The following is a 26396-nucleotide window of genomic DNA, read 5'->3' as shown; positions in this document are numbered from 1 at the left end:
CAACCTAAATAAATAGTTAAGTGCGGGCTTGTATTTAAAGCTGGGTGACTTTTTCTTTTTGCTGTTGCTGCCAGAATTGGTGTGTTCTTGCGGAGACAGAAGAAATTGGGGAGATTAGCCATCTTGTGCTAAAGAATGGTGACTTGCCCAGGGTCACACAGTAACCTCGTTCTGACTTGCCCAAGGCCATGCAGTGAGCTTCATGGCCAAGTGGTGGTCTGAACCTTGGCTTCCCTCATCCAGGTTCAACATTCAACTGGTTCAGTTCTTTCATACTGTGATTTGTTTCTAGCAAATGGAATGCTCCTCCTGTTAAACCTTATAGCCTAATACAGAATAACACCATTTGTACGAATTAATTCGTTGCTGAGAATTATCATTTCAGAGTTGCAAGTTCATAACCTTAGGTTGGAGGACTTCATGTGTGATACCTTTTTGGTTTGAAAGTCAACCCGAATGTGGCATGGGAGTTCCTTGATTGAAAAGTGTGATTTGATCAAAAAGGAGCTGTCTATTACCACAGTCTGGATCAGGTCCACAGGGGGAGAGTAGCATGTAACCTTTCTTTTCATGTCATTTCCCCCCCCCCCCCCACTGCAAAGCTCCTTACCATAGCTGCTAACTTCCGTGGAGTCAAAAAATGTAGTTTTTAATGGAAAAGCAAGACAGCTGGGTTTTATTAATATATAGTGATGATATATTACCCCTTGATGACCTTTCCTGGTGGTTTTATTTTGATGATAAAAGCATAGGAGACACAACTGAAGCCCAGAGTAACTCCTATGGGGAACTATAGTTGTACGCTGCCACTTCTGGAATGTATTCTTCAGAAAGCAGCAAAACTACCATAAAGGAGTATTCTCAGGCCAGAAAAGCAGTCCGTAAGGATATCAGTTGCTTCTGGTCCTACCTGCCAAACAGCTAGGCAGAGAGCAGGTGTCAGGTGCTACCGGTAATTCAAAGTCTCTTCCAGCCTTTGGATTTTGTGTGGCATTTTTAAAAGGTTTGACAACATTGACTCAAGGCAGGTAAAAAAATTAACATTTCTCAAAAACAATTCTTAGGATTTTACTCTTTCAAGTCTTCACTGTTTAGGATACTTCTGTTTTGAAAGAATACTCAGATAACTTGTTTGGACAATTGTATCTCAGCTTAATTAGCCATGGAATGAATGAGCCTTGTTTTCCCAGCAGCTAGTTAAACAGTTCCTCAGTTTGGATGGAATAGAAAACTGTGGTTAACCGGTGACTTCTGCATTGAATTCATACTGTGAAGGGAGAAGGGAAGTCACTGGCTGCATGTGTAGGTGCAAGTCTCATTTGTATCTTGGATTATTAAGCCAAGATATAATCATCCAAATGTGATCAAAAACTTGCCATCTTTCTCTTTTCAAATTTATTATTGAAAGATATAATTAAACCAGTAGTTAAGAATATGGTTGGAGAACTGCATATTTCTTTTTGTCTTGAATAATAAAAAAGCCTGTCTAACAGCTGTTTGAATGGTTCTCGGGGTAGCACCTGTTCATATGCTGAAGAAATGAAATACTCTGAAGCTCAATCTAGCACATCTTTTCCAAATGCCACCCATGCTGTCAAACTTATTTTATGATGACTGGATTGTTTATTTAATGGCTTAATAACTTCGACACAAATATTTATGGACTCTTGAGAGAAAAGGTAAAGTAAAAGCAAACTAGGAACAACTTGGGGGTCGGGCGCGGAATCACAGTTGCATGCTAAAGGCATGCAATTTGCAACAGAAGGTTCCTATTCCCTTCCAGCTGGTAACATTTGCTGTGGAAGCAATGTGGAATATAGGATGTGTGTGTTTTCCTTAGTGTAGTGCCATTAAAGGGACTACCACATTTTTTTGGGTGGGGAATGAAAGTTAAACCTGGAAATAATCTTGTTTTGCAGAGAATAAGTTTCCACCCTTTGGATAAAAAATTATCTCCTCATTCCTACAGAATCTGTTTCAAAACCTCAGTGGGGCAGGGGGAGTACAATGAGCTTATTTCTGGGTGTTTCAGCCAGCTACTGCATTGAAATAAATAGACATTGCTACCTTAAGTCCTTTTAGAGGGAGAACTTCTCTCTGTCCTCTTCCTGTGCATCCCTGTGGCCTCCCCAAATCTATTCCATAGGGTTGCAGGAACCCCCAGAACAGATGTAGATGGGGCATGTGGGGAGAAGAGAGGGGAAAGTTCTGTTGTGCAAGTGGAAATATTTGGGCTAGTGGATCTATTTATTTGGATACCACCCACTGAATTTGTCCAGTGTGACTTGATTGATTATAGCCCCCAGTGGGATGAGGCACAGAATTAATACTGATCATAATAAGGGTTTTTCATCTTGGAGAAGCAGGGTACCTAAATCTTTGTGCCTCAGTTTATATACAAGAGACATAATATATTCCATGTTCCTCCCCCGTAATTGAACATGTTTGCTGTTGTTTACATTGTTTGTACAGTGGAGGTTGTTGGAACGAGGCAACTTGCTTTCCCAAGTTGACAAAAAAAGTGTTCTCTTATCCCAGGAAGGATTCATCGTTCTTCACTTTCCTTTAAGCAAGGCTCGCCAGCCTTCAAACTCTTTTAGAGAGGCTTTGCTTGAGGAACTCGCCCACCTACCCGCTGCTAGGCTTAGGAAACCTCTTTGCTGTATGTTTTTAAGTAAAAGGGCTAATGAACTACACAAGGTTGAGAATGTGAGGTGAGTTCAGGTGCCTTCATTGAGTATGCATAACTCATACTTTTGCTATTAAAAATTGTTCTCAACAGAACTGCCTTGTCAGCAATCTGCTTCTGATTCTGGACTATAGCCAGATCAGTCTGTGGCTGAAACAAAAAGGAATCACCATTAAACCTTCAGAATCTCAAAACTATTGTATGTTTTGAGATGTTTCTTCAATGGTTACTAGAGAGCCAGTGTGGTGTAGTGGTTAAGAGCGGTAGTCTCGTAATCTGGGGAACCGGGTTCGCGTCTCCGTTCCTCCACATGCAACTGCTGGGTGACCTTGGGCCAATCACACTTCTTTGAAGTCTCTCAGCCCCACTCACCTCACAGAGTGCTTGTTGTGGGGGAGGAAGGGAAAGGAGAATGTTAGCCGCTTTGAGACTCCTTAAAAGGGAGTGAAAGGCGGGATATCAAATCCAAACTCCTCCTCTTCTTCATATAACGATGGCATTAAGAAACGGTATTGCTGAAGACCATAACAGTGGGCACCTTGCTTAGCTGGCTTTGGGAAGTCATTGTGAGGGCTGGCAGGGGTGTCAAATTTTTGATTCGCTCCCCCGACCCTGCACAGTAAGGCAGTGTGCGGCCCGCAGGTTCCATGTTGAAGTACTCTTGTGACCCACTTGGTGTGAAAGGCTGGGCCACCCTAATCTTTAGACATTATTTTCATGTAGCAGACATTGACCCTCAAAGATCAAATTGCACAAACCTAAGCAACCGAATGTCACAAAGAAAATGGATCCGTTCTGCACGATGCATATACAGTGGTACCTCTGGTTACGTACTTAATTCGTTCTGGAGGTCCGTTCTTAACCTGAAACTGTTCTTAACCTGAAGCACCACTTTAGCTAATGGGGCCTCCTGCTGCTGCACCGCCTCTGTGCGATTTCTGTTCTCATCCTGAAGCAAAGTTCTTAACCTGAGATACTATTTCTGGGTTAGCGGAGTCTGTAACCTGAAGTGTATGTAACCCGAGGTATGACCATAGAATGAATTTGCAGCTGACTGATGCAAGTGAGTCAAGTTGCACACCACAGAGGAAGGCAGAACACCTTATAAACAAGATGAATTTTGAGGGTTGCAATAGTGGAAAGGACTGGAGAAACTACTGCTCCAACAGTTGGATTTTGCCATTTGTGTGTGTTGGGAGGAGCAGGGATAGCTGAGGGGAATAGAAATAAAAGAAACAAAGGATATCTAGCCAAAATGACAGATATAATAAGACAAAAACCAAAAAGTGAAGTAAAAAAAGAATGGGAGTGCCTAAATGAATACCTCAAAAGCCAAGGTTCGAGGGTAGAAATCTGGCTGAGTCTGGAATAACCTTGTGAAGTGAAAGGACATGAAAGAAGGATTTATATCTAGATGTTAGGATAGAGAGGATAAAGAAAACAGGAAAACAGGAAGACAAAATGAGAGATAAAGGAGGTGCTGTGGGATTGGTGGAAGTCAATGTCTTGTTGTTGTTTTAGTGTTTATAATATTAACTTGTAAGATATGGATTTGTTTGTTTGCTTGTTTTTGTCTTTTTCAGTTTTCGAATGTTGATTTTTGTGTGTTGTGTATTGTTATATTTTGATATCTTTCATGTTGTTGTTGTGTTGTGGAAAATACTAATAAAATTCATTAAAATTAAAAAAAAGAAAAGAAAAGAAAGAAACAAAGGATATCTGTGAACCATCAATTCTGTGATGGTTCATTCCGAAGTTGGTCCAATTGAGTTCAGTGGGACTTAATCTCAGGTAAATGCACATAGGGTTGTACTGTAAAGTATTATAGTCTAGTCAGTCTGTGGCGCAACTCATTAGTGAACTTTTTGTTACCTTGACTTGAATGTTCGGTGCTTGTTAATACTTTCGTATGGTTTTCAAATTAAGGTTTTTATATGCTATCTCTGATGAACTTCATTGTTCTCTTAGTGGGTTGTATATGTCAGCAGACTCCTGGACCTGCCTTGGTTTATATCAAAGCAAACAGATGTTTCTAAATCCTGTGAAAAAGCAGCTGTTTAGTTACTGATTTTTCAGCAATTTAGTTGTTTAGCATAATAAAATCAACCACCGAGGAAACTCAATTAGAATCTATTTTTAAAGCAGACACACGTGTAGTCATAACACAGTGCTTCGTGCTGTTCTGAGGCAATTATTTTTTATGATAAAAACTTCCTAAAATGTACCGTCTCTTGTTTTTGATAACAAGGGCTTGTATTTGACAACTCTACTGTTGCATGTTCAAGGTGCTATTTTATTATATTTATTTAATAACATATCTTGCCTTTCTACCCAAAAATTATATACAAGGGTACCTCACAGATAAAGATGAAGAATTTCCACCCACCAAAACCATAACAAAAACACAGAATAAAGACACAGCAGCAAGCAGAACTAACAAACTGCAGGCTTAAAAAAATAAGCAGTAGGGAGTGAAACAACTGTTCCTCTTAATGCTCAGTAGAAAAGAATGGCCTTCCCTACCAATTTAAACCTAAAAGGGAAGAAAGTTGAGTCTACCTATAAGTTATGCTTTGATAAGTCAAAAGTTTCCCTTTGCAGAGGAAGGAACTGTTGAAAGTTAAAAATCCATGTAGTCGGAAATAAATCTTTTGTTATGCTCCTACATTGGCCTTGTCTGACTTGTTCAAAACTTAACAGCGGTTAATTGATCTGCCCTTGGATTTATTTGGTGACGGGGATTTGCGCTTGGTCTTGTGCCTGTTCAAGAAAGGATGCAGTGTTTTGCTGCAGATGTTAGTGTTGCCCGATAGATATTCATCATTATATAATGTTCTTGATAGCATGTGTATCATGAAATGACCTGTGCTTTGGTGTCTGTTCTCTGGAAACAAAGTTCCTTCTGTGTGATTTGCTTTAAGAATGATACACTGAAGTTTTCCAGAAACAAATATTATACTGTTAACACATCTCTCGGTTAACTATAGGACTTCTGTTTGTAACTTGCTTCAGCTTGCTTTTTGCTACATGACCTTTAAAGTTGCTCAGTCAGTTGTAGACTTGAGTTGGTTCTGTTACTGTCATTCTGGCAGTTTTTAACTAAGGTTTCCTCTGCCTGTGAAGCACCCAGTTGTAGGAAATATTTCTCTTGACAAATGTGTGTCACCTTCAGCATGCCTTGAAAAAATTAACACTCCTCCGAGGTCTAGGCTGGCTTACTATGTTCTCTAATAACATCAATGCAGTCATGCCTTTTGTCTTTAACACAGTTATTCTTTTCGCATTATTGGTCATTATGTTGTCAATTCTTCTAAATACCATATATGCATCCTTGGGTTCATCTTGGTGTGTTGATCTAGGAATGCATACTCAGAAGCTCAAGAATTTAGCTCATGCTGCTCTCATAGTTCCATATATTACAGGTATGACTGCTTCAAATGACTACTGAAATCTGAGCGATGCTAAACAAATGTCATATGGGTGAGATTGCAATATTCTTGTCAGCTCAGTGGGCTGATGGTAGCTGAGTTTTTCATCTCTATAATTACTTATTTTCATATGGGGGGGGGAATGATTTTTTTCCTATAAGAGTAAATGTGAAGGATTTTTTATAAATAATCCTTCTATAACCCTGTATATAATAATTCATTCCAATATACTAGGGCTTTGCAAACTACAGTAATGCCTGTCTCTTACCTGTTTGAACTTACTTTTTTGCAATACTAGTCCTAAGATTTTCTTGATCTGAAAATAAAGATTTGGCATGATTGTGTCATCAAACCACCATGTTACAGTAAGATTACACGGAAGTGTTTGTGTTGCAAACAGAAGTTTGTTTGGATACATAGAACCGGTATTCTTGGGCTTATTTGAACTTGGTGGGACTTACTTTTCAGTCAACATGCATTGGATCAGGTTTTTGCCTTGTGCAGCAAGGCTTTCAAGGTAGATTACTAGACTCCCATGGTGTGTGTCTTTTTCCCATGGGGAAAGTAGGAGTGAGAGTCTCTAGGCAAATGTTTGCATGGGTAAATGTTTAATTAATTCAAAACAAGTAATTGTTACTCATTTTAATTTATTAAAATTTATAATTTATAGAAGCAGGTAACATCCAATAATCTAGTTACAGGTAGGTAGCCGTGTTGGTCTGCCGTAGTCGAAACAAAATAAAAAAATTCCTTCGGGTAGCACTTTAGAGACCAACTAAGTTTGTTATTGGTATGAACTTTTTTGTGCATGCACACTTCTTCAGATACCACAGTATATGCATGGTATAATATATTTAAGTATTTAATTCATTAGATGTTAATAAAACTAGATAGAGTTGAGGGTTGTTTGTAGTTCAAGTAACATTAACCTCATTAGCCAGAGCACTGTAAGGAGAAAGCAAGTTCTTGTTTAGTGAGCCGCTGGCTACCTGCAAGGTTCCTACCTCCATGGATGAGAGATCCTTGCCCTTTCTTGTTAATCTGTGGTTTCAGAAAGACTCTTCAGATGGCCAAGACCACACAAGACAGGCTCCTGCTTGATTGCTATTGCCTGGCTTCAGTTCTCAGAATTTTATTTGCTTATTTATGTACAAAGACTGTTATTTTCAGCTTTCTTAGCAGTGTTTGGTTCTGAATATATTGGTGTTAATTAAGAATCAAAGCACATTTAGCAGATGGAAACTGCTTGAGCCAGGACTGAGTCAACTCTCAAATGAGAGAGAGTTTAACTAGTGAAAAGTAGCTGAAAGGTATTCACTGCTATTGCTGAAGCAAACATGGCAGCAGCTTTTTATGTGTATTGTGTCTCGCTTTCTCTCTGGGGCAGTGATTTAAAAAAAATCACTTTGGTCATGCCTGCACTCCAGAGGCAAAAGAATCAGAGACTGGCATGCAGTTGAAATCCTATAGGTGCCCTTTCAGACACCGAATGTGAACAGAAGAGCTTTTTTGTTATTTGACAGAGGGTCTCATTTATGGAAGGAAAGGAGGTGTTTTGCCAATTTCTGGAGAATTTGCAGCTCTCCGGGGCCTACCGGGAAAATGACCCCCACCCCAGCCTCTATTAGAATGTGCTCAGAGCACCCTTTCTATGAGGACAATTCTGTCCTTGGCTTCTTATAATCCTATAATAATATTTTCATGACATAATAGAAAAGTATTTTCCAGGACCCAAAGGGCTCTGTGTGCCAGTTGAAAATGCTTCTCTACACACAAATGGAATCAAATGATCCCTCTCCCATTACATGTAGCTTAAGAGAGTTTCCCAACTCCCAGAAGTTGCATTTCAGGGGCATGTGGAGGACTGGTTGGGAAGGTGGAAAGGCACCAGTATGCACACATAGCATTATGCATGCACATTATGCATGCCTTTGGATTGCAGTCGCGATACTGTTCTGTTCTGGTACTTCTGTATTGACATTCAGAAAATGCTAGTAGTTACTTTCCCCAGTTAATATCGATTGTGAAGTGCTTTGCTCATATTAGTGCTGCACAGGTTGGCAATAATGGTTGCAACTTGGGTTCAGTACTAGCAAGCTTGAAATATCAGCAATATGATGTAATAAACTCCCCTAGCCAGTCTTGAAGTTTGACCTGATTTTTGCTTTTACAAATGTTACAAGTGGAATCTGCAATAAAATGTAGCATGAGCATGGAGTGCTCCTGTTAGGCTCCATCCAACCGTGTTGCCTTTCAGGATAATCTATTTCATTTCCCCCTCTGCTGGCTGGGGCTGATGAGGTTGCAGACCAAAACTTCAGGAGGGCACCAGGTTGAGAAAGCAAGATGTAGACACTCTGTCTTACTTGTATCTTTCTTTTCAGTGAAACACAGCACGGTGTCAAGTTTTGCTTACATTGACAAGTTGTACTGCAAACCCTTCTTTTACTCAGTGGCCCACCTAGCTTGCTAAACTGCAAATTGTTATCTGTATCTGATTTAAATGTCTGAGGGTCTTGTAAGGGGAACGTGGTACACAAACACACATTGCAGCCTTCTAAACATACCATAGTTAAAACTCTATTAGTATGACTTCGTTCTGGAAGCAAATGTGTTAAATATTGCACCACTGAAATGCAAAGAAATTGCATATATTTACAAATGGAAAGTGGACATAAAAACACACAGATGGCTATTTCAGGATATGTAGAAAACTTGGCTGTTAAATTGCTTCTCTTAAGAAATTGCAAGCATCTTCTCTTCCAACACATCCCAGGCTGTTCTCATGTCTGTCACACTGTTACACAATGCATTTTGAATTTTCCAGAAATGGCCTGTTAATCTGGTATAAACAGTGTTTTAGATCCAGAGTTGCACTTGTATTTGCAAAAGTGCTAGTGATTCATGGGGGCTGCTAATCTTAGAGGGAGAGGAGTAGTGATTGTCACTATTTCTCCTTCCCTTCTGTGCCACCTCCCAGTATGGAACCTCCAACCCAGGGGTCGCCAAGGTTTACCGGCCATGGGCTGGATCACTCCCACGGAGATTGTCCATGGGCCAGACTGGCGCAGCACAATGCCAGAAATTGCGTCTGCGCATGTCAACGGCACCGGAAATCGCTTCTCCACATGCCCAGATGCTGGAAATCACGCCTGTGCAGAAGCGATTTTTGGTGTCTGGACATGCGCGGACGCAGTTTCCAATATCTGCGCGTGCGCAGATGCAATATCTGGTGCTGCTCGGCGAGTCCCTGTGCTGCACTGCGCTGGTTTAGCACAGTGCGTGGGGAACTCGCCAAGCAAGCGGCTTGGTTCGGGGGTGGCTCGTGGGCTGGTAAAACGGTCTTCGTGGGCCGCATCTGGCCCATGGTCCACACGCTGCCGACCCCTGCTCCAACCCTTCAGAGCAGATTTGGGGGGATGGGGACAATGAAGCTGGGGCAATTGTAAATTGTAAATGGAGCCCCATTCATAGGAACTATGAAATTGACCCACTACTTTTGTAGCAAAGGCAATTCTGTTCTTCATTTTTGAGCATTGTATCTCTCGTATTTTATGGAACTTTACTAGAATAGAAAAGCTCTTTGTATTTCACACCTGGTTCTTTGATTAACTTACTTGGATTAGTTCATAGTTTTTGGTATGTGTTTTCTTTCTTAAATTAACTTAGATATCTCTTAGATATGTGCTTTCTGGGCAGAGTTAATTTTGGAGTTTCCTAAAGTACACAGAGGGACACTCCTAAAAGCTGCAACCCAACCTTACCTTTCCCTGCCTTTTACTACATCTTGGGATGGAGAACATGCTAGTGACTGAAATGTGTTTTGTATTCATCATTCTAAATTGTATAAATCCATTCACTAGATCTTAAATTGTGTTCTTGGATTTTATTAAACCATCCACACACAAACTATTTTCCCTGTGCAAATGACATTCTGTCCAATGCCTCCAAATTTATGCAGTGTCCATTTTAATAATCCTTTGGGAATCTTTTTGTAAAACCAAAGTACTAGGCATTATTCAGAATAATGGCAATGGCTTGGAATATATTATTTTATAGAAGCCAGTCTTAAGGTATAATTGACATTCCACACAGTCTGGAGAAATTCATCTCAGCAAACCTAGCATTCATCCAGCTGTCTGTGTATAATTGCACAGATATGGACTGACTCTCATTTTAGATGCAAACAATTAGAGTGTGAATTTTTTAACCTTCAGTTGAAAACTTCGCTGCATTAAACTACCTAAACATAATGGTGGGTCAACAATGACCATAATTAAGTGAAGATGTATTTTGCAGTCATTGACAGGGTTTTTAAATGTTCCCATGTTTTCCAAATTATATCCCTGCTTGAGATTCTTACAATGTGTTGGCTGTTTGGAATATATCTGAAACATCTTTTCCCTTTATTTTGATGAGTTATAAGATTAGTGCTCTTACAAGCTGGGAAGATTTACTGTCCCAAAGGATACTTTTTCTGTTTTGATTTTTGTCCCCTCACCCCACGGCATTCAATTACTACTCTGAATTTTTATATAATAAAATATATGATAAAAAGCTGTTTCCTCTTCCTAGGTTTGACTATCCTAAGTTTAGATTAAAATAACACCATATTTTAGGAGCCCAGGTGAGCAAGCACTTAGACTTTTAAAATCCATGAAAAGAAGGAGAAAACAAATGGAAGGAACAATGATAGGCAATTTCAGGAAGTACGAGGGGCTGCATAAATGCACCCCTATGCTACAGGTTGCCCACTTGTGGACCACAGGCAGGAATTATCTAACTAGCCCCAACATCAACAGAAGCTCCCAAGCACTGTGATTGGAGAGTGCTGGCTGGGGTGACTAGCCTTCCCGACTCCTTCCTGCCTTCTACTTACCCTGGCATTCTCCTTATATGGTGTTGAAATTAATAATTGCAACATTTCAGAAACACACTGCAGGCTTTCTGAGAGCCTGTTTTGAGCTACAGATCTGCACAAATCAATTCAGAACAAGTCAGTCTGGCCTGAAGTCTGCTTCAGCCCAATCTGGTCAGGATATCTAGACATATTTTAGAAACACGGTCAAATAAATTTTGTACCTTGGTTGTCTATGTAGAATGCTACAGGTCGTGTTACCTTCATCTTTTTGTACTGTAGTGAATATAAGAAATAGGAATAAAAAGCTAAGGTACCATGAAAATGATAGATTTGCTGCTTTTAAATCCATTGTGTTACAACAGACAACATACCAAACTGTATTGTGTCTTGAAACAAAAAGTGCTTAGTCGATACATAGCGGAAGAAACCTTCCTGCATCATTAGTTGAGTCCCCCAATGCTGAACATTTGAATAGTTGTCTAATAGTGTTTGCCTAGCCTTATCTGCCATTTTTTACATGGGCTGACGTAAATGTATTGCTATAAAACATTGCAGGACGGGGATTATTCTCATCTGTGAAGCTTGTGCGTCATGCTGTCTTTGTCAGTTAATCTAAATACTTATAACTTCCTTTATATATTTGCTTCAGGCGTGAGTCTGTAGAAATTGGCTTCTGTGCTTAGTTTACTAAAGCCTGTTCGTGAGAAATGGCTGCTGCCATCGTCTCCTTTAAAGTTACAGTTGTGCATGATTTTTGGGCAGTAACTGTCATATATCTCAAAGGGCAAAGCCCCCGTGAGGGTGGGGGTGCCCTTTTCTTTATTACCATTGGAAATTCTGATTTTTCCACTTGGTGTCCCTGGCTCTGTAACTTCTGTGAAGATATATCCAGCTAGTAGAGGTGATTGTGTAGTTCTCTGCTTAGCTTTTTTCTCCATTCAGATGTTTCATGGGAAACACAATAGGGGAAAATACAGCACGAGCAAATCAAAGCAGGGGCTGTATTAACTCCATCTGAGCAATATTCCTTGAAATTTATAGTGCTGTAAGTTGCCTTGTGGGAGGTTGTTTCTGCCTAAAAGTGGAGTGTAAATTAACTAAATTTAGCAAATAAGCTATGTTGACATTAACCTGTCACAATTGTATTCCCAAGTTCCATTGAGTTCAGTAAGAATTACGTTTAATTATGGATTGTTTTGTTATGCAGTTATCTGCCGTCTCCTCAACCAATATTATATCCCATCATTTTCTCCCTACTTCCAGGAATGCAGATGTGCAGGGCTAGGATTATAGTGAAAACATGGTTCTATTTCTCTCACTACCTTCACCCCCAATTGAAGAAGGGCTATAGCTCAGTGGTGAAACACATGATTTGCACACAGAACATTGCTGGTTCAATTTCTGCCATCGCCAGGTTGTGCTTGGAAAGATTCCTGTCTGAAACCCTGGAGAGTTGCTGTCATTCATCGTAGAATGCTGAATTTATAGTCTGACTTGGACCTACAGTTTGCTGTGTTGCAAATGTAATACAATCTAACTTTTAAAAGAAACTACAAACATTTTTAATTAGGGAAGAGTCCTTCTGTTTCAAACAGGTTGCCTTTTTATGCAACAATTTAAAGGTGTGTATCAAATGCAGTAATTCCTAAAATGATATAAACTAACACCCCAATACAGAGCCATCAGAATGATGATAAGTATATTCCCGTTTCTTCCTCTCCCTCCCTCTCTCTCTCTCTCTCTCTCTCTCTCTCTCTCTTTCTCTCTTTGCTTTTGTTTACATAGAAGCTCATATTTCACAAACTTTAATGTCTTAACGGCCACCAGAGTTAAACTCGATTATTGGGAAATCAATAGGCCAAAACACGAAACATGACTCTGAAGAAAAGTTCACATGCAAGATGTAGAATAAGGACCAGCAAGTTCATAAAATAGGCATATTTATTCATTTCTGGTTTTTGTTGGTAGTTCTTCCAGTTGCTGTTAACTCATTGAAAATACACTGGGGTAGAACTGGTTTTCAAAACACAAGATTTACTAAAGTTAGCATCATATATTGTCTCTATTGTAGAGCAGTGCACATAGGGGGATGAGGGGAGGGATGCCCAATTTTTAAAACTAAATATAGCAATGAATCCACTGATGTGAGCCCTATTCATATTCAGTATAATATATGCAGAAGCAAGCTAGCCCACCTCCTAGCCAGTCTCTGGTGTCTCCCGGCCGGCCAGCTTAGCCCTCCAAGGCCTGGGCAAGTGCACCCGGCTGCCCCCCCCCCCGGTATATACCTGTGATTAGAAGGGGAAAATTTATAGATTACTGCGACTGCCATGTAATTTCTGTTGGTGAGGACCTCGTGCTTGGTTCTGTGAGAATGCAGAAATGAATTCAGCTGTTAACATAAAATTGTAAACTAGTCTAAGGCTTATTGTCTAATCCCTTCTATGGCAAATCAAACAACTATGGCACAGAAAACAAGCTCATGTTACAAGCCCTGCATCTTAAAATTTCTCAGAATTTGAAGCTGTTTATTTCATTTATTTCATCATTGCTTGGAGGGAGGAGTGACTCACAGGGTACTTTCTCATTTTCATAGTATACAGAATTAGAAACAGATGTTTGGAAAGTTAATGCATGGTCAAATAACTCCCACGTGGAGTAGAATATCACAACAGAGCTTAGTAAAATCTAGACAGGTGGGAAAAATAACTTGCTGTAGATATGTGACAGTTCCCAGTTGTGGTGTTTGGTTCTGATAAAGTGGTCTGATTACCCGGCATATATTTTAACACATTGCATGTCATGCACATTCCTGAATATTGGATATTTAATAATTTTTGGCCAGCCACAGTGTGTTAGCTGTAAAGGTACATAGTTTTCTAGTAAATGGTTTTTGTTGTCGTCGTAAGGATTTTTTGCGGTAGCCTTGGCAATAGATCTTGTACTATTCGCTTGTTTCACATATAGTGGATGTCTGAAATGACTGAATATATGCTCCATTGCTCAATAATCCCTCTTGCTAATTGAGGCTGTCACTTTACTTTGAATTAAAATTTTATTGATTCAAGGAAGTAAAGTAGTTATTTCTCTCCTTGACAAACTTTGTCAAGTGTGAATTTAATGACAAATCTGTTTTTTGTCTTCTCAGGATGACCCAAATAACGTTAATGCATTAAACAACAAAGAACAACGCAGTAATAATGGGAACGAAAAATTGCAAAACATCGAGACCCTACCTCCAGGTATTTGAACAGTATTTCTTAATTTTAGAGTAAAGTATGGACCAGTTAGGAAAATTAGCTTCTAATAGCAGGAGTAGGAAATATGCTTGGTATATGTATGAAGGGGAGAGGTGTGTTTTAAGGTTTTGATAAGTCATCATAAATACAACCGAACAATAAAATGTTAGAACCAGTAAGACTGAAATCCTATATCCATTTACTTGGGAGTCAGCATCATGAACTCTACAGCAGGCATGTACAGGATATGGCTTTGTTTTTTACGTTTTGATTTAATGTTTGCTGCTTTTGCAGCAACTAAGCACAGCAACAATAAAACATTAACAAATAAAGACATCACTTCTTAATATATAAATACACAGAAAAGATATATTGTAAAGACAGAGTAAGATTAAGAGTCTCATGCTCTACTGAGCTATCCCAGCTCTAGAACAATAAATGAATCAAAACAATAAAGATACTTTAAATTAATCAGAACAGTATAAATTGCAAAAATATGAACCAAGCAACCCTGCATCAAAAAAACCCCCCAAAGTCATGAAACAAGTCTCCCCCATCTTTCACCCAGGGTGCATGCACTTCTCTCCCACTTCTCAACATGGGGAGCAGGTATCCCCAAGATGATTTCGCCCTCAAGCAGAAACCAGATTGAGAAGCATAGGTAACCCCAGACAAAATATTCACCAACTTCTTCTTATAACTAGATCCTGGAGAGAGAAAATCCTATAAGAAATATAACATCCCACTCCTCGCCTGTTTCCCAGCCAGCACGGCCAGATCCGCAACAGTCGGTTCTCACTCTGGAGTGCGGAAAAGCTTCCATTATCCCAAAAGGTAGATAATAAGTATCCTATACCATTCCACAGTGAACTGCCCTGAGACCTACAGGTATAGGGTGGTATACAAATTTTATAAATATAATAATATATAAGAGCATAGGTTTTTAAAAAGAAAGGAGCAGCTCAACAAATTAAAACTCAAGAGAAGTGGCATCCCCAAAGGAAAATTATTCCCTTTCTGGTTGGCCCACCAATGATGCCCTGCTGCATGGTGTGCAGAGGATATTGTATAACTCCGTAGGCCCTTCCCTGATAAAGAGTCGCTAATGCCCTGTGCTTCCTTGTCACCTTCCCAAACAAGCTGTCTTTATAGGCAACCAACCCAGAGATATACAAATGATATACAGTCGTACCTTGGAAGTCGAATGGAATCCGTTCTGGAAGTCCGTTTGACTTCCAAACCAAAGCGTGGCTTTTGATTGGCTGCAGGAAGCTCCTGCCGCCAATTGGAAGCCCCATTGGATGTTCGGTTTCCAAAAATAGTTCACAAACCTAAACAATCCCTTCAGAGTGTGCGGCGTTTGGGAGCCAAAATGTTTGAGAACTAAGCTGTTAAAAAACCAAGGTACGACTGTATGTGATAATTGTTATAACTGGTTTTTCCCCCCAGTGAAAGCTTTGCCCCTGAAAATCTCAGTATCATTAATATGTAAAATCCCCAGTCATTGCAATTGTGGGGAGAGGCCCCAAGTGGCAGTGTTTGCTAAAGGGTTGCACTTAAAACATGATGACTGTGTTTTTATACCATGTTTTAGAGAATGAGCAAGTTGTAACTGAATCTTCAGCATAAGCAAATGCTAGGAAGCTTCTGGACATTGTGGTTGACTAGGCTATGATTCTCATCATTGCCAAGAGCAATTTCCGAAAAATAAAATGTGTCACTAGTCATATATTTGGCTTCTGGGCTGTTCTGGAATAGCTGTGAGAAACTGTGTCAGTGCACAGCTTTAGGGGTACTAAAGCACAAAAAGTGAAACGTGTGTACACTAAAACAATAATAGTGCACAATAGTATGGCATATCAGATTCAAGGTTCGGTTCTTTATTTTGACTGTGTGTGTGTGTGTGAGTGAGAGGGGTGGGGGATTGTATTGTTTCCTTCACCAGCAGTTTGAGCTATGGATTAAAAAAGGAAGACCAGAAGGAATAGAAACCAAGCTTATTGCTCCATTTTTTTTAATAAATTAGAATTAATATTAAAACTAAACCCATAGTTGTGCCTGAAATTCTCCATGTTATTCAGGGGCAGCAAAAAAAAGGGTGGGGGGGATGATATTTCACTTATAGTTTAGGGGGACCCCAAAAAGAGAAATTCTTAGAAAATGTATCTGGATGTTCCTCTTCTGAGAAATTGTAGCCCAGCTTAATGTTTATTCTAGATAAGCAGGCCATATTTTGATAATATTGTTTTTTCCTTGTAAGTGCACACTAAAGTACAAAGTGCTGTCTGCTTAACACATTATTTCCTGGCGGTTTTATATTAATTGCTTCACTGTTTCTAGCTTATTAATCCACTTAAACATATAGGTTTGGATCTAGACTGCTCCCTAGGCAAGCGGAAGGCATTTTCATCTTGTATATCTTTCCCAATTACCGTATTTTTCGCTCTATAACACGCACCCGACCATAACACGCACGTAGTTTTTAGAGGAGGAAAATCCGTAGGCATGCCACCCGTAGGCATTCCCTCCATAACATGCACAGACATTTCCCTTTACTTTCTAGGAGGAAAAAAGTGAGTGTTATGGTGCAAAAAATACGGTACCCCTTTTTGCCATAGCCCCACATTTTGTGACTCTTAGCAATGGCTTTGTCAGAGAGTACACGGACTGCAGGGACGCGGGTGGCGCTGTGGGTTAAACCACAGAGCCTAGGACTTGCCGATCAGAAGGTCGGTGGTTCAAATCCCTGAGACGGGGTGAGCTCCCGTTGCTCGGTCCCTGCTCTTGCCAACCTAGCAGTTCGAAAGCACGTCAAAGTGCTTACCGGCGGGAAGGTAAACAGTGTTTCCGTCTGCTGCTCTGGTTCGCCAGAAGCGGCTTGCTTCGTCATGCTGGCCACATGACCTGAAAGCTGTACGCTGGCTCCCTTGGCCAATAAAGCAAGATGAGTGCAGCAACCCCAGAGTCAGTCACGACTGGACCTAATGGTCAGGGGTCCCTTTACCTTTACTTTTACATGGATTGCAATGAGATGAAGGCAGGAAAGGCCCATATCCTGAGCAGAGCTTTGTTCATTATCACTTCATCCAACCCATTACTCTTCTACCAAGGGTTTAGAGTGACACCTGTGTTATCTGACTAGTAACCCTGTTGAATGGGCATGCATAAGAACGATAACTGCATGTCCACCAGATCCTACTGCAGGCTACCAAGTTGTTAGAATGACACTTGGACAGCACTTCTGTTAGCTGCAAATAATCTCTCTGGCAGAGCCTTTGATAGAAAACACACACGCCAACTACTAACTTGGTGATAAAGATCATAGCCTCTTGGAGCGTCCTTCATCTCTCTTTCTATGTTCACTTTGGCATATAAATCTGACCCCGGGCATTGAAGCAATAAGCATTATTGTGCCCCTTTGTCCCTTCTGTGACTGAACTGGAATGTCCAGTCGGAATGGCTTTAGTCTATTGATAATTCTGTGTGCTAGCTTCATCTTTTAAGATCACAAACCAGTAGGAAAAGAATATGGGCTTTTGCAAGCCATTAAGTTTTACAAGGTAAACAGATGTTCTGTGTTTTGAAATTCTAAACAGAATTTTCTGAATCCTGCAAAACTTGATGACCTCACTGCTGTTAATAAAGTATGAAGATTATAGCTCACTGAATTTAGTGGTGCCAGCTTATGCAGGACATAAAAACCTGAGCTTCCCTTTTGACACTCAACTTAAAGAAAGATTTATATGCAGCTTTGTGAATTAATGTGTCCCAGCCTGCAAATGCTACTATCATTTTAAAATTGTACCAAAATTTTATGACCACACACTTTGTAATGAAAAGCTTGCAGTTGACCTTTTTAATAAAGTAGTAATTAATATGCTTTAATCTTTTAATTTTAGCTGTGATAAATATTAATAAAACTAAGGTTGAGACTAACAAAGGTTGAATAAATCTAAGCACCCACTATAACTAATATTTCCTCTTTGGCTACTTTCCCAGTATTGGCTCCTCCATTTACATCCTATCCTATTACCAGAGAATGTAATCAGTACTGCTTTGCACTGAGTACCTTATTGGTGGCCTGTCACTTCTGAATCTGTTTTCTGATGATGTCTAATCTGAGACAGGCTGCCTGATCTATGTTCTGAAGTGTTGGGAAGGACTAGATGGGAGCAAAGCATGACATTAGAAATGAGGTAAAGGTAGACTTGCATCCAGCAATGCTCTTCTGCTGATACAAGACTAGTTGACCTAGCAGAGGCTTGAGTTGAGTAGAAAGGGGGAAGATGTGACTTCTGCAGATACCCCCTTTCTCCTGCACCCCTTCCCACATTGCAACCTATTGGTCTTCTGACTCTCCAAAGCAAATTTTGGGGGCAAAGAGCTGTTTTGGGGAACCAGCAAAGATTGTACCCCCTCAAGTTATGGAAGTCTCCACTGGATCAAATACTCTCTCATCAGGGGAAGGATACAATTGAATACAACCCAGAATTAATACAGGTTTCTGAAACACTTCATTATCTCTTACCATGCCCCTCCAGCAGTATACTCTTCAAAATAAGCAAATATGCTTCCTTTTCTCTCCAGTGTTTATAGTGTCACCTTGCTGACATAAACAGCAACCAGCAAAAACTGACCCAAATTCTTTTTGAATCTGTCAACCTGAATTCAGGGATGAATCAAGGCTTTGAGTCTCCTTAGGCACAGTTAACTAGATGCTTTGTGCCTGAAGCAGTGTGACTGAATGTAGCTCCCTCTTGTATTAGAACTGTAGTTACATTCTCATTCTTGCTGAGTTCACATCCATAGCAGTTGTGGAAGGACTCCAAATCCAAGGTGAAACAATAGTTCATGTTGCTATGTTAACATTGATGAGAGAGTTTATTTTATTGCAGTCTGTTGCACATAAACTAAATGTCTTTAAATGTACAAATTGGTAAGCAAGTTGATGTTAAGTATGTATATTTAAAAAGTATTTCAAGTAAATGGCCTATCTGTTTTTCAGACCACTTCTTGCCTGCTAATGTTTTTCAGCTTAACAAAACAACCCCCTAATGGCCTCCAGAATCAAATAAAAGAGTGTTTTTAGGGTTACAATAGCATTGGGTTCCATGAAGGATCCAGATTCCTGGGCCAAAAGTCAAAGAGAGACATTTAAAACAAAACTTACTTGATAGAGGTGCTGCTAAGTAATTTGCTCTGAGATGGCAAAAGGATAAATGCTCCCTAAATCAAATTTTACGTTGAAATGCAAATGTCATTTTGCACTCAGAAGATGTGCTCTGGAAGTCGAACATATTTATTGAGATTGAGTTTGTGTGTTTTGCAGTGTGCTTATATTGAAGAAATCTCACAGTTAAGCAGTGTATTTCAAATTTATACTATCGTGTTTATCTGCATTGCTGTAACCTCTGAAAAAAAGTGCAGTGGATGAGTAGAAAACAAATACTGGTCTCACTGATTGTGTAATAAAACGGCACATTACCTAGTTCATGTTATAAATAGCTTCGTTGCTATTAACAATGGTAAGGATGACATATTTAAAGTTAAGTTCTTAAACGTTTCATTGGCAGCAGAGCTTCCTTAAAGCAGGTCTGTCATGATGCGTGCTATAACTTGTAAACTGAATTATGCATGAAGCTAATGCTACGTTTTGTGGAATATTTTTTGTTGATTATGGAATTAATCAACGGATGCACTTCAGAGCGTACACAGGCTTTACAAGTAACAGTGCCCCCAGGTCCCGCTTGTGTGATTTCCACAGGCATCTGGTTGGCCACTGTGAGAACAGATGGGCCACTAGCCTGATCCAACAGGGCTCCTCTTACATTCTTACACTCTTATCTTTCAGAAATATTATTAAAATAATAATGAAATGTTACTAATATTTAATGTCTCCATTAAAAAGTGAAGGCCACAGCTCCCCCAATTTTGGACCTGTTGGTTGTTTGAGGTCCCATGCTAACTTCTATTTAAACTGGTATTTAAGGAGAAGCTGAGCCTCTTTTGCCTTGTCATATGATACAACCTATTTTAGGATGGATTCTTCCTGTAATCTTACCAGGCGCATGCCAAGTATGAATGCAAGTACCGGTTTCGATTGCTTAACTGTTAACAGAGAACTACTATGGTGTAATACTGGAACTTGCATTTCATTCCCCACTCCACACCCCCCCTTTTTTTTGCATTGTACCATGATTGATTCATTGCTTTGCCCGCTATGCCTCTGGGCACCAGCAGACTCAGTATATTCAATCATAGCCATAATTCACTTTGGGCTGAACAGGAACGTTCTGCCAGCCTCTCTGGTGTAGGACTCGCCCTTAATCAGACGCTGCTTATTTGAGCTTCCTTTTTGGAAGGAAAAGCAGGGTACAAATGCGGAAATAAGGAATAGTTGCAAAGTGGCTTAAGCCTTAGGACATTTCTTATTCTACTGGAATGTTAGAATAGTGGAGTTAATGCAAGATCTAGAAATCTTTCCTTTCAGAGTTCAAAGGGATCACAACACAAGCCTCTTTTAACACCTTATGCATTTGAAGCATCTTTAAGTGCTATGTATAACTTGAACCCAAATAGATCCTGTTAAATTCAGTAGTCCATGTGTATCTGTTGACCAGGTGTATCTGAGCCAAACTGAAATGGAGACAGTTTACCCTTACTTGTGCTTCATATCATTTATGCGTATGCATTTTTTATGATAATGCATTCCAGAGAGAGAGGGGCGGGGAGGGAGAGATCTTATGTAGGTTTATCAGTGGTTTATGATGCTTTGCTGCACCTACTCATTCAGTTCATTAACTTGTAAGGCTAGAGTTGTTGGATCGAAGCAGATTTAGTCCCATCAGGGTCAACGGGCTTAGCTGGAATTAAATCATATTACTTCATCTCCAGTGGTTTGTGGGCAAGTCAATGGCCTCCACAGTCACTTACGACTCACTGTTAAGACCGTGTTCATGGAAGACAATCTCACTCAGCTATGAGTGATCACCAAAGAAAGAAAGAAAAGTAAGCAGAGTCGCTGGGGTAAAGAACCCTTTTAAGGTCCAAAATACACATTATGTTAAAAGCTTAATTGTATTTAAAGCGATTGGGTTTTCAGGCCTGAATGGCCACTGCTGAGAGAGGAGAGGGATTAGAACGGTCACAGTATTAGGGAAAACGTGATGAGCGCCGCAACCCCAGAGTCGGTCACGACTGGACCTAATGGTCAGGGGTCCCTTTACCTTTACCTAACCCACACTAATATATACATGCACACACCAGGCTCACAGTCTCCCTCTTGAACTATTGTTTGTCACTGCAGCTTGGGAGATGTGACTTGCATTGGGCAGGAGCGAACCCTTAAACCTCTTCCTCTTGGTCTGTCACCGTCCCAATTAGGCTGTGTTGCAATTCAGAACCAGACCAAAATGCTTGCTGCCTGAGAGAATGACAAGATGGCACTTTCCATTCTGTTTCTTTATTTAAATTTATTTCAGTACAGCTCTTCATCTGAGGATCACAAGGCAGTTTACAGATATAAAAGTACATTCCATAAAAGTGCATTCCATGCACAGAAGCAGACTAGACAGACCACTGAATCTTACTGGGGACACAGCAGTGTCCACTACACCTGAGGGCAGCAGGCTAGTTTAAGGGAGTACAGTAGAACCTCTACTTACGACTGCCTCTACTTGGGCCCTATCCAAGTTGTGACTGCTTCAAACCCGGAAGTAAATACCGGGTTTGCCATGATTCGCACATGCGCAGAAGCGGCTTCTGCCATTTGCGCATGCGCAGAAGCGGCTGCCACAGTCTACGCATGCACAGAAGCGTGCTACCACTGAATGTGCTTGCACACAGCGGCGCTTCTACCAGCAACCCAGATCGACTTACGGACAGACCTCTGGAACTGATTACGTCTGCAAGTAGAGGTTCCACTGTACAGAGCTAGACATGTGGGTGCATACAACCCTGTCTTCCAACACTCCTCTGCTGTCTAAGGCAACACGTATCTGCTGTCTAAGGCAGCCCCCTCACTGTGCCTAATGGCAGGGCCAGCCCCAGCCCCAGATAAGTTAGTTTATTTATTTTTTGTCATTTTAACTTCCTTAATGCATTTAATGCAACATGTAGTTTTGCCCCGCTTTAAGTTTTTCACAAGTTCTACATTAGGTTTTAAATCTGAGCAGCTGGTGCACAGTTGTTGTTATTATTTTACAACGAAGTGCATGGTACTTGCAGAACCTTGTAAGAAAATGCTATTGCTAGGGCTGGCATGGAAAACTCTCTAGCCATGTTTGGAGTCTCAAGGCCAGGATCTGCATGAGCTCCAGGCACCCATATGCAGCCATTTTGTTTTTCCTTTCATGTGAATAAATAAACAAACAAGCTGGAATGCTGCAGTTAACCCAACTTTCTGTTATATCGGAACATGCCAGCCAACTTAAATTATGTTTCATATTCTGACTTCTTTGGAAGTTCCTACTTTGGATAGAATAGGAAGCTGTGGTTAACTGGGGCTTTTGGGGTTGCTTGTGCAAGAGTGAGTGAACAAAGGGTCAAGCAAGTGGCTGCATATATGTGCCTGAAACGTTTGGATATCTTGGCTCGTTTAACCAAAATTTGATAATCCAAACGTGGTCGGTGTGTGACTGGAGGGAGGGGAGAACCTGTTGAGTTTGAAGGAAAGATGTCACCCGCCTTTTTGACTATTTAGAAATGTTACTGTGCTTCTCTGTTAATTGTATATTGTCTTTACAAAACCAGCATTTTGTGTTTGAATCTTTTAACACCAGATTTTCCTTTTCTTAGGGAAAGTTAGGTGGCAAGATTTTGACCAGGAAGCTTATGTTGGAGTCACCATGGTCAAAGCTGGCCAAGACCCGTATGCCCGTAATAAGTTTAATCAAGTGGAAAGTGATAAGCTGCGCATGGACAGAAGTGTACCAGATACTAGACATGATCAGTAAGTACCAATTTGCTGTATATATTGGCTTCCTTTAAGTAACTTTGCCTCTCCCACCCATCCCCGTTAACCTTTTTAAAGTGGGACACATTCATTCATAGGAAGCCCACATGCTATCTAAAATCTTATAGACAAATGTTTTATACCTCATTAAGAACTAAGGCTTGGCTCATTTGGTGGGATCATTGATTAACTAGGTTCAGTGTTGCTACCTTGTTTATTTTTTTTGCATGGCATCAGTTTGTCTTCCAAAGCTTTGCCTATTTGTCATGTGGTTTCATATCCAAGGTAAACTCCCTTACAAGTTGGTAAAACAAAGTCAGCCCCTTATTTCCCCGTTAGTGGCTTCTTTTAGCCCCCTCACTAAAATTGTAGTCTTTCAAATATTTACAAAGGATGAAGCCAGTGGAAATGTGGCCTTCTCTAGTTCTAAATGTGATATTTCAGTATTCAAGCTTTACATAATATAATGTAAGAATTGGCCTCTATTTGGGCAGAAGCTTTAAAATACTTGAGGGTCTATTGGAACATATAAAATAGACTAAAGATAAAAGTACCTGCCCTGCTATGCATGGAGAAAAAACATTTATATATATTTTTCCTTCCTGTGTCATGTGTTTAAAAGAGGCCTAGAAATGCATGAAGGCTACCTGCCCCAATTAATTCTGGAGTGGAATAAACAAAGGATTAACAAGGCTTTTAAGTCATATTGCCAGTGAGACTTTTAAGCAGCTTAATTTTATATGGACCCTTCAAATATTTTGAGGATTTGGTTCACTTTAGAAGGCCTATATTCAACTTGGACTATTAAAGCTGATCAAATGAATTGCTTTAGACACAATTTTCTGCTGCCATTGGTAGGAATTGATTTAAACATAACTGGTGCACCACATTGCTCTTAAGCTACAAGCATTTTGTGATTATTATACTTTTTCAGTTTGACAACTAGTTTTAATGGGATACCGTTGTGCAGATGACTCGCAGCTTGATTTATCCACTGTCGAGGACTGTCTGAGCCATTTAGGATGAGCTTCCACTTTCGAAGGTCTTCAGCCTAATAAGAGTCTGCCTTGCCAAAATGCCACCTCGCACAGAAATGATAAATCTTAGTGCAGCATGGATCTTGGTAATGGTACCCACCCTGTGGAACGCCTTCCCAGCAGATGTCAAGAAAATAAACAGCTATCTGACTTTTGGAAGACACCTGAAGGCAGCCCTGTATAGGGAAGTTTTTTATGTGTGATGTTTCACTGAAGTTTGCTAGAAGCCACCCAGAGTGGCTGGGGCAACCCAGTCAGATGGGCAGCATATAAATAAGAAATTATTATAATAATAAGTGGGCAGAGATGATGTGGGAGTTTTGAGTGGTTACGAAAGTTGGTATCCTCTCCATTATGCCTAGGAACAGAAGTAGACCTTGCACCTATGCAAGGGAACGCTTCAGAAACACAAGTCTTGCAACATAAGGATAACATTTCTGCAGAGGCCTATATGACAATTGGTACTCTGTGGCACGTACTCAAATGTCAGCAACATTCAGAATACCACACACATAGAAACAGAATTGTAGAGTTGGAAGGGACCGTGAGGGTCATCTAGTCATGCAGAACTGCCGTACAGAACAGCCCCAGAACTCCCACCAGTTCTCAAATCACAATCTTTAACACTGTTCCCGAGCTTATTTTAGCGTATGGAATTGCAGTTTATTTTTTACAGCAGCAATTGTTCATCAGACTTTTCTGCCATTGCTCCTCTCCTACAAGATATAATATGGATGCCTGCTGTGAATCTTTCAGTAAGCATCTCTGCTTAGATGGCGCCGCTAAACATAAGCGGTCTAATGCTTGAAATGCTTTGTGTTTCTGTCAAGGTGTCAACGGAAGCAGTGGCGGATAGACTTGCCAGCTACCAGTGTGGTAATCACCTTTCACAATGAGGCACGATCGGCTTTGCTTCGAACAGTTGTCAGGTATTTCTGAGAACAATTTCTTCACCTGCAAGGGGCTGCTCTAATGTGGTGATATATGGTGATAATATGAATTTAAATTTTATCAAATGAAATTCATTGATTCCTCTCTTTTTTAGTGTTCTCAAGAAAAGCCCGTCACATCTAATCAAGGAAATCATACTTGTAGATGACTACAGTAATGATGGTGAGTACTCATACAGGATTCTGCTCCTGAAGTCATCTTAAGAAGATTAAAATAACATATTGAAATAGTTGTTGAACCTCTAGTAGATTTCTCTTTGGTTGTGGTTGGCACGTACCTAGTCTGTAGCAACCAAAGCTAACACTTTCTTTATGATGTCATCAATTAAATAGCTTGTTGTTGGCATCCATCTGTCTTGAGAGACAATGGGGTGCACCTCTGGGGTTGTAGAAAAAGCTAACACCCTGCACAAATCCAAAGTGGTGTCCCTAAGGCAGGATTTTAGGATGGCACCTTGTACACCTCCATCCAGCAACTCCTGCAGCCAAGCTGGTGCCAAGCATATTGCTCTGCTTTCCTTTGGACCACACCAACAAGGCCGGGGTGTGTGTGTGTCTTGTTGTCTGGGCAGCCCAGGACCTCCATACACACTGCCTAGGCTTGCAACCTGGGGAGGTCACTTCAGTGCTGCTAATACAGCAATTTGACTTGTGATCACAAGCAATTGATCTGTCTAGTTGCTTGAGCTGAGTTTCCATCTATCTATTTATTTATAGAGGGATTTATATACCTGTAAATCATACAACATATCACAGCAGTGTGCCTTAAAAAGATGATAATCAAACAATAAAAACATTTTAAAAACCACTGTTTAAAAGCAGAATGTTTAAAAACAAATTTAAGTAGTATTCAGCTGAATTTTTTTTACTCATGCTCATAGTTAAAGGACCCCTGACCATTAGGTCCGGTCGTGGCCGACTCTGGGGTTGCGGCGCTCATCTCGCTTTATTGGCCGAGGGAGCCGGTGTACAGCTTCTGGGTCATGTGGCCAGCATGATTAAGCCGCTTCTGCCGAACCAGAGCAGCGCACGGAAATGCCGTTTACCTTCCCGCTGGAGCGGTACCTATTTATCTACTTGCACTTTGATGTGCTTTTGAACTGCTAGGTGGGCAGGAGCAGGGACCGAGCAACGGGAGCTCACGCTGTCGTGGGGATTCGAACTGCCGACCTTCTGATCAGCAAGCCCTAGGCTCTGTGGTTTAAGCCACAGCGCCACCCACGTCCCTCATTATGCTCA

The 26396-nt window shown here is 40.5% G+C and overlaps 1 protein-coding gene across 1 annotated transcript in view; it reads left to right on the top strand.

Moving 5' to 3' along the window:
* The window catches only part of GALNT2 (polypeptide N-acetylgalactosaminyltransferase 2), a 67116-nt gene that overhangs the window by 14797 nt on the left and 25923 nt on the right, over positions 1-26396 (top strand). The window contains exons 2-5 of the mRNA XM_080997733.1: positions 14127-14220; positions 23014-23167; positions 25038-25136; positions 25253-25320. Of these exons, the coding sequence (XP_080853859.1) occupies positions 14127-14220; positions 23014-23167; positions 25038-25136; positions 25253-25320 (415 nt within the window). The remainder of the gene's footprint in view (positions 1-14126; positions 14221-23013; positions 23168-25037; positions 25137-25252; positions 25321-26396) is intronic.

The sequence above is a fragment of the Podarcis pityusensis genome, assembly GCF_964106645.2.
Source record: "Podarcis pityusensis genome assembly, chromosome: 3".
NCBI lineage: Eukaryota > Metazoa > Chordata > Lepidosauria > Squamata > Lacertidae > Podarcis > Podarcis pityusensis.
The sequence above is the reverse complement of the archived record's forward strand: the minus strand, read 5'-3'. Positions and strand labels throughout refer to the sequence as shown.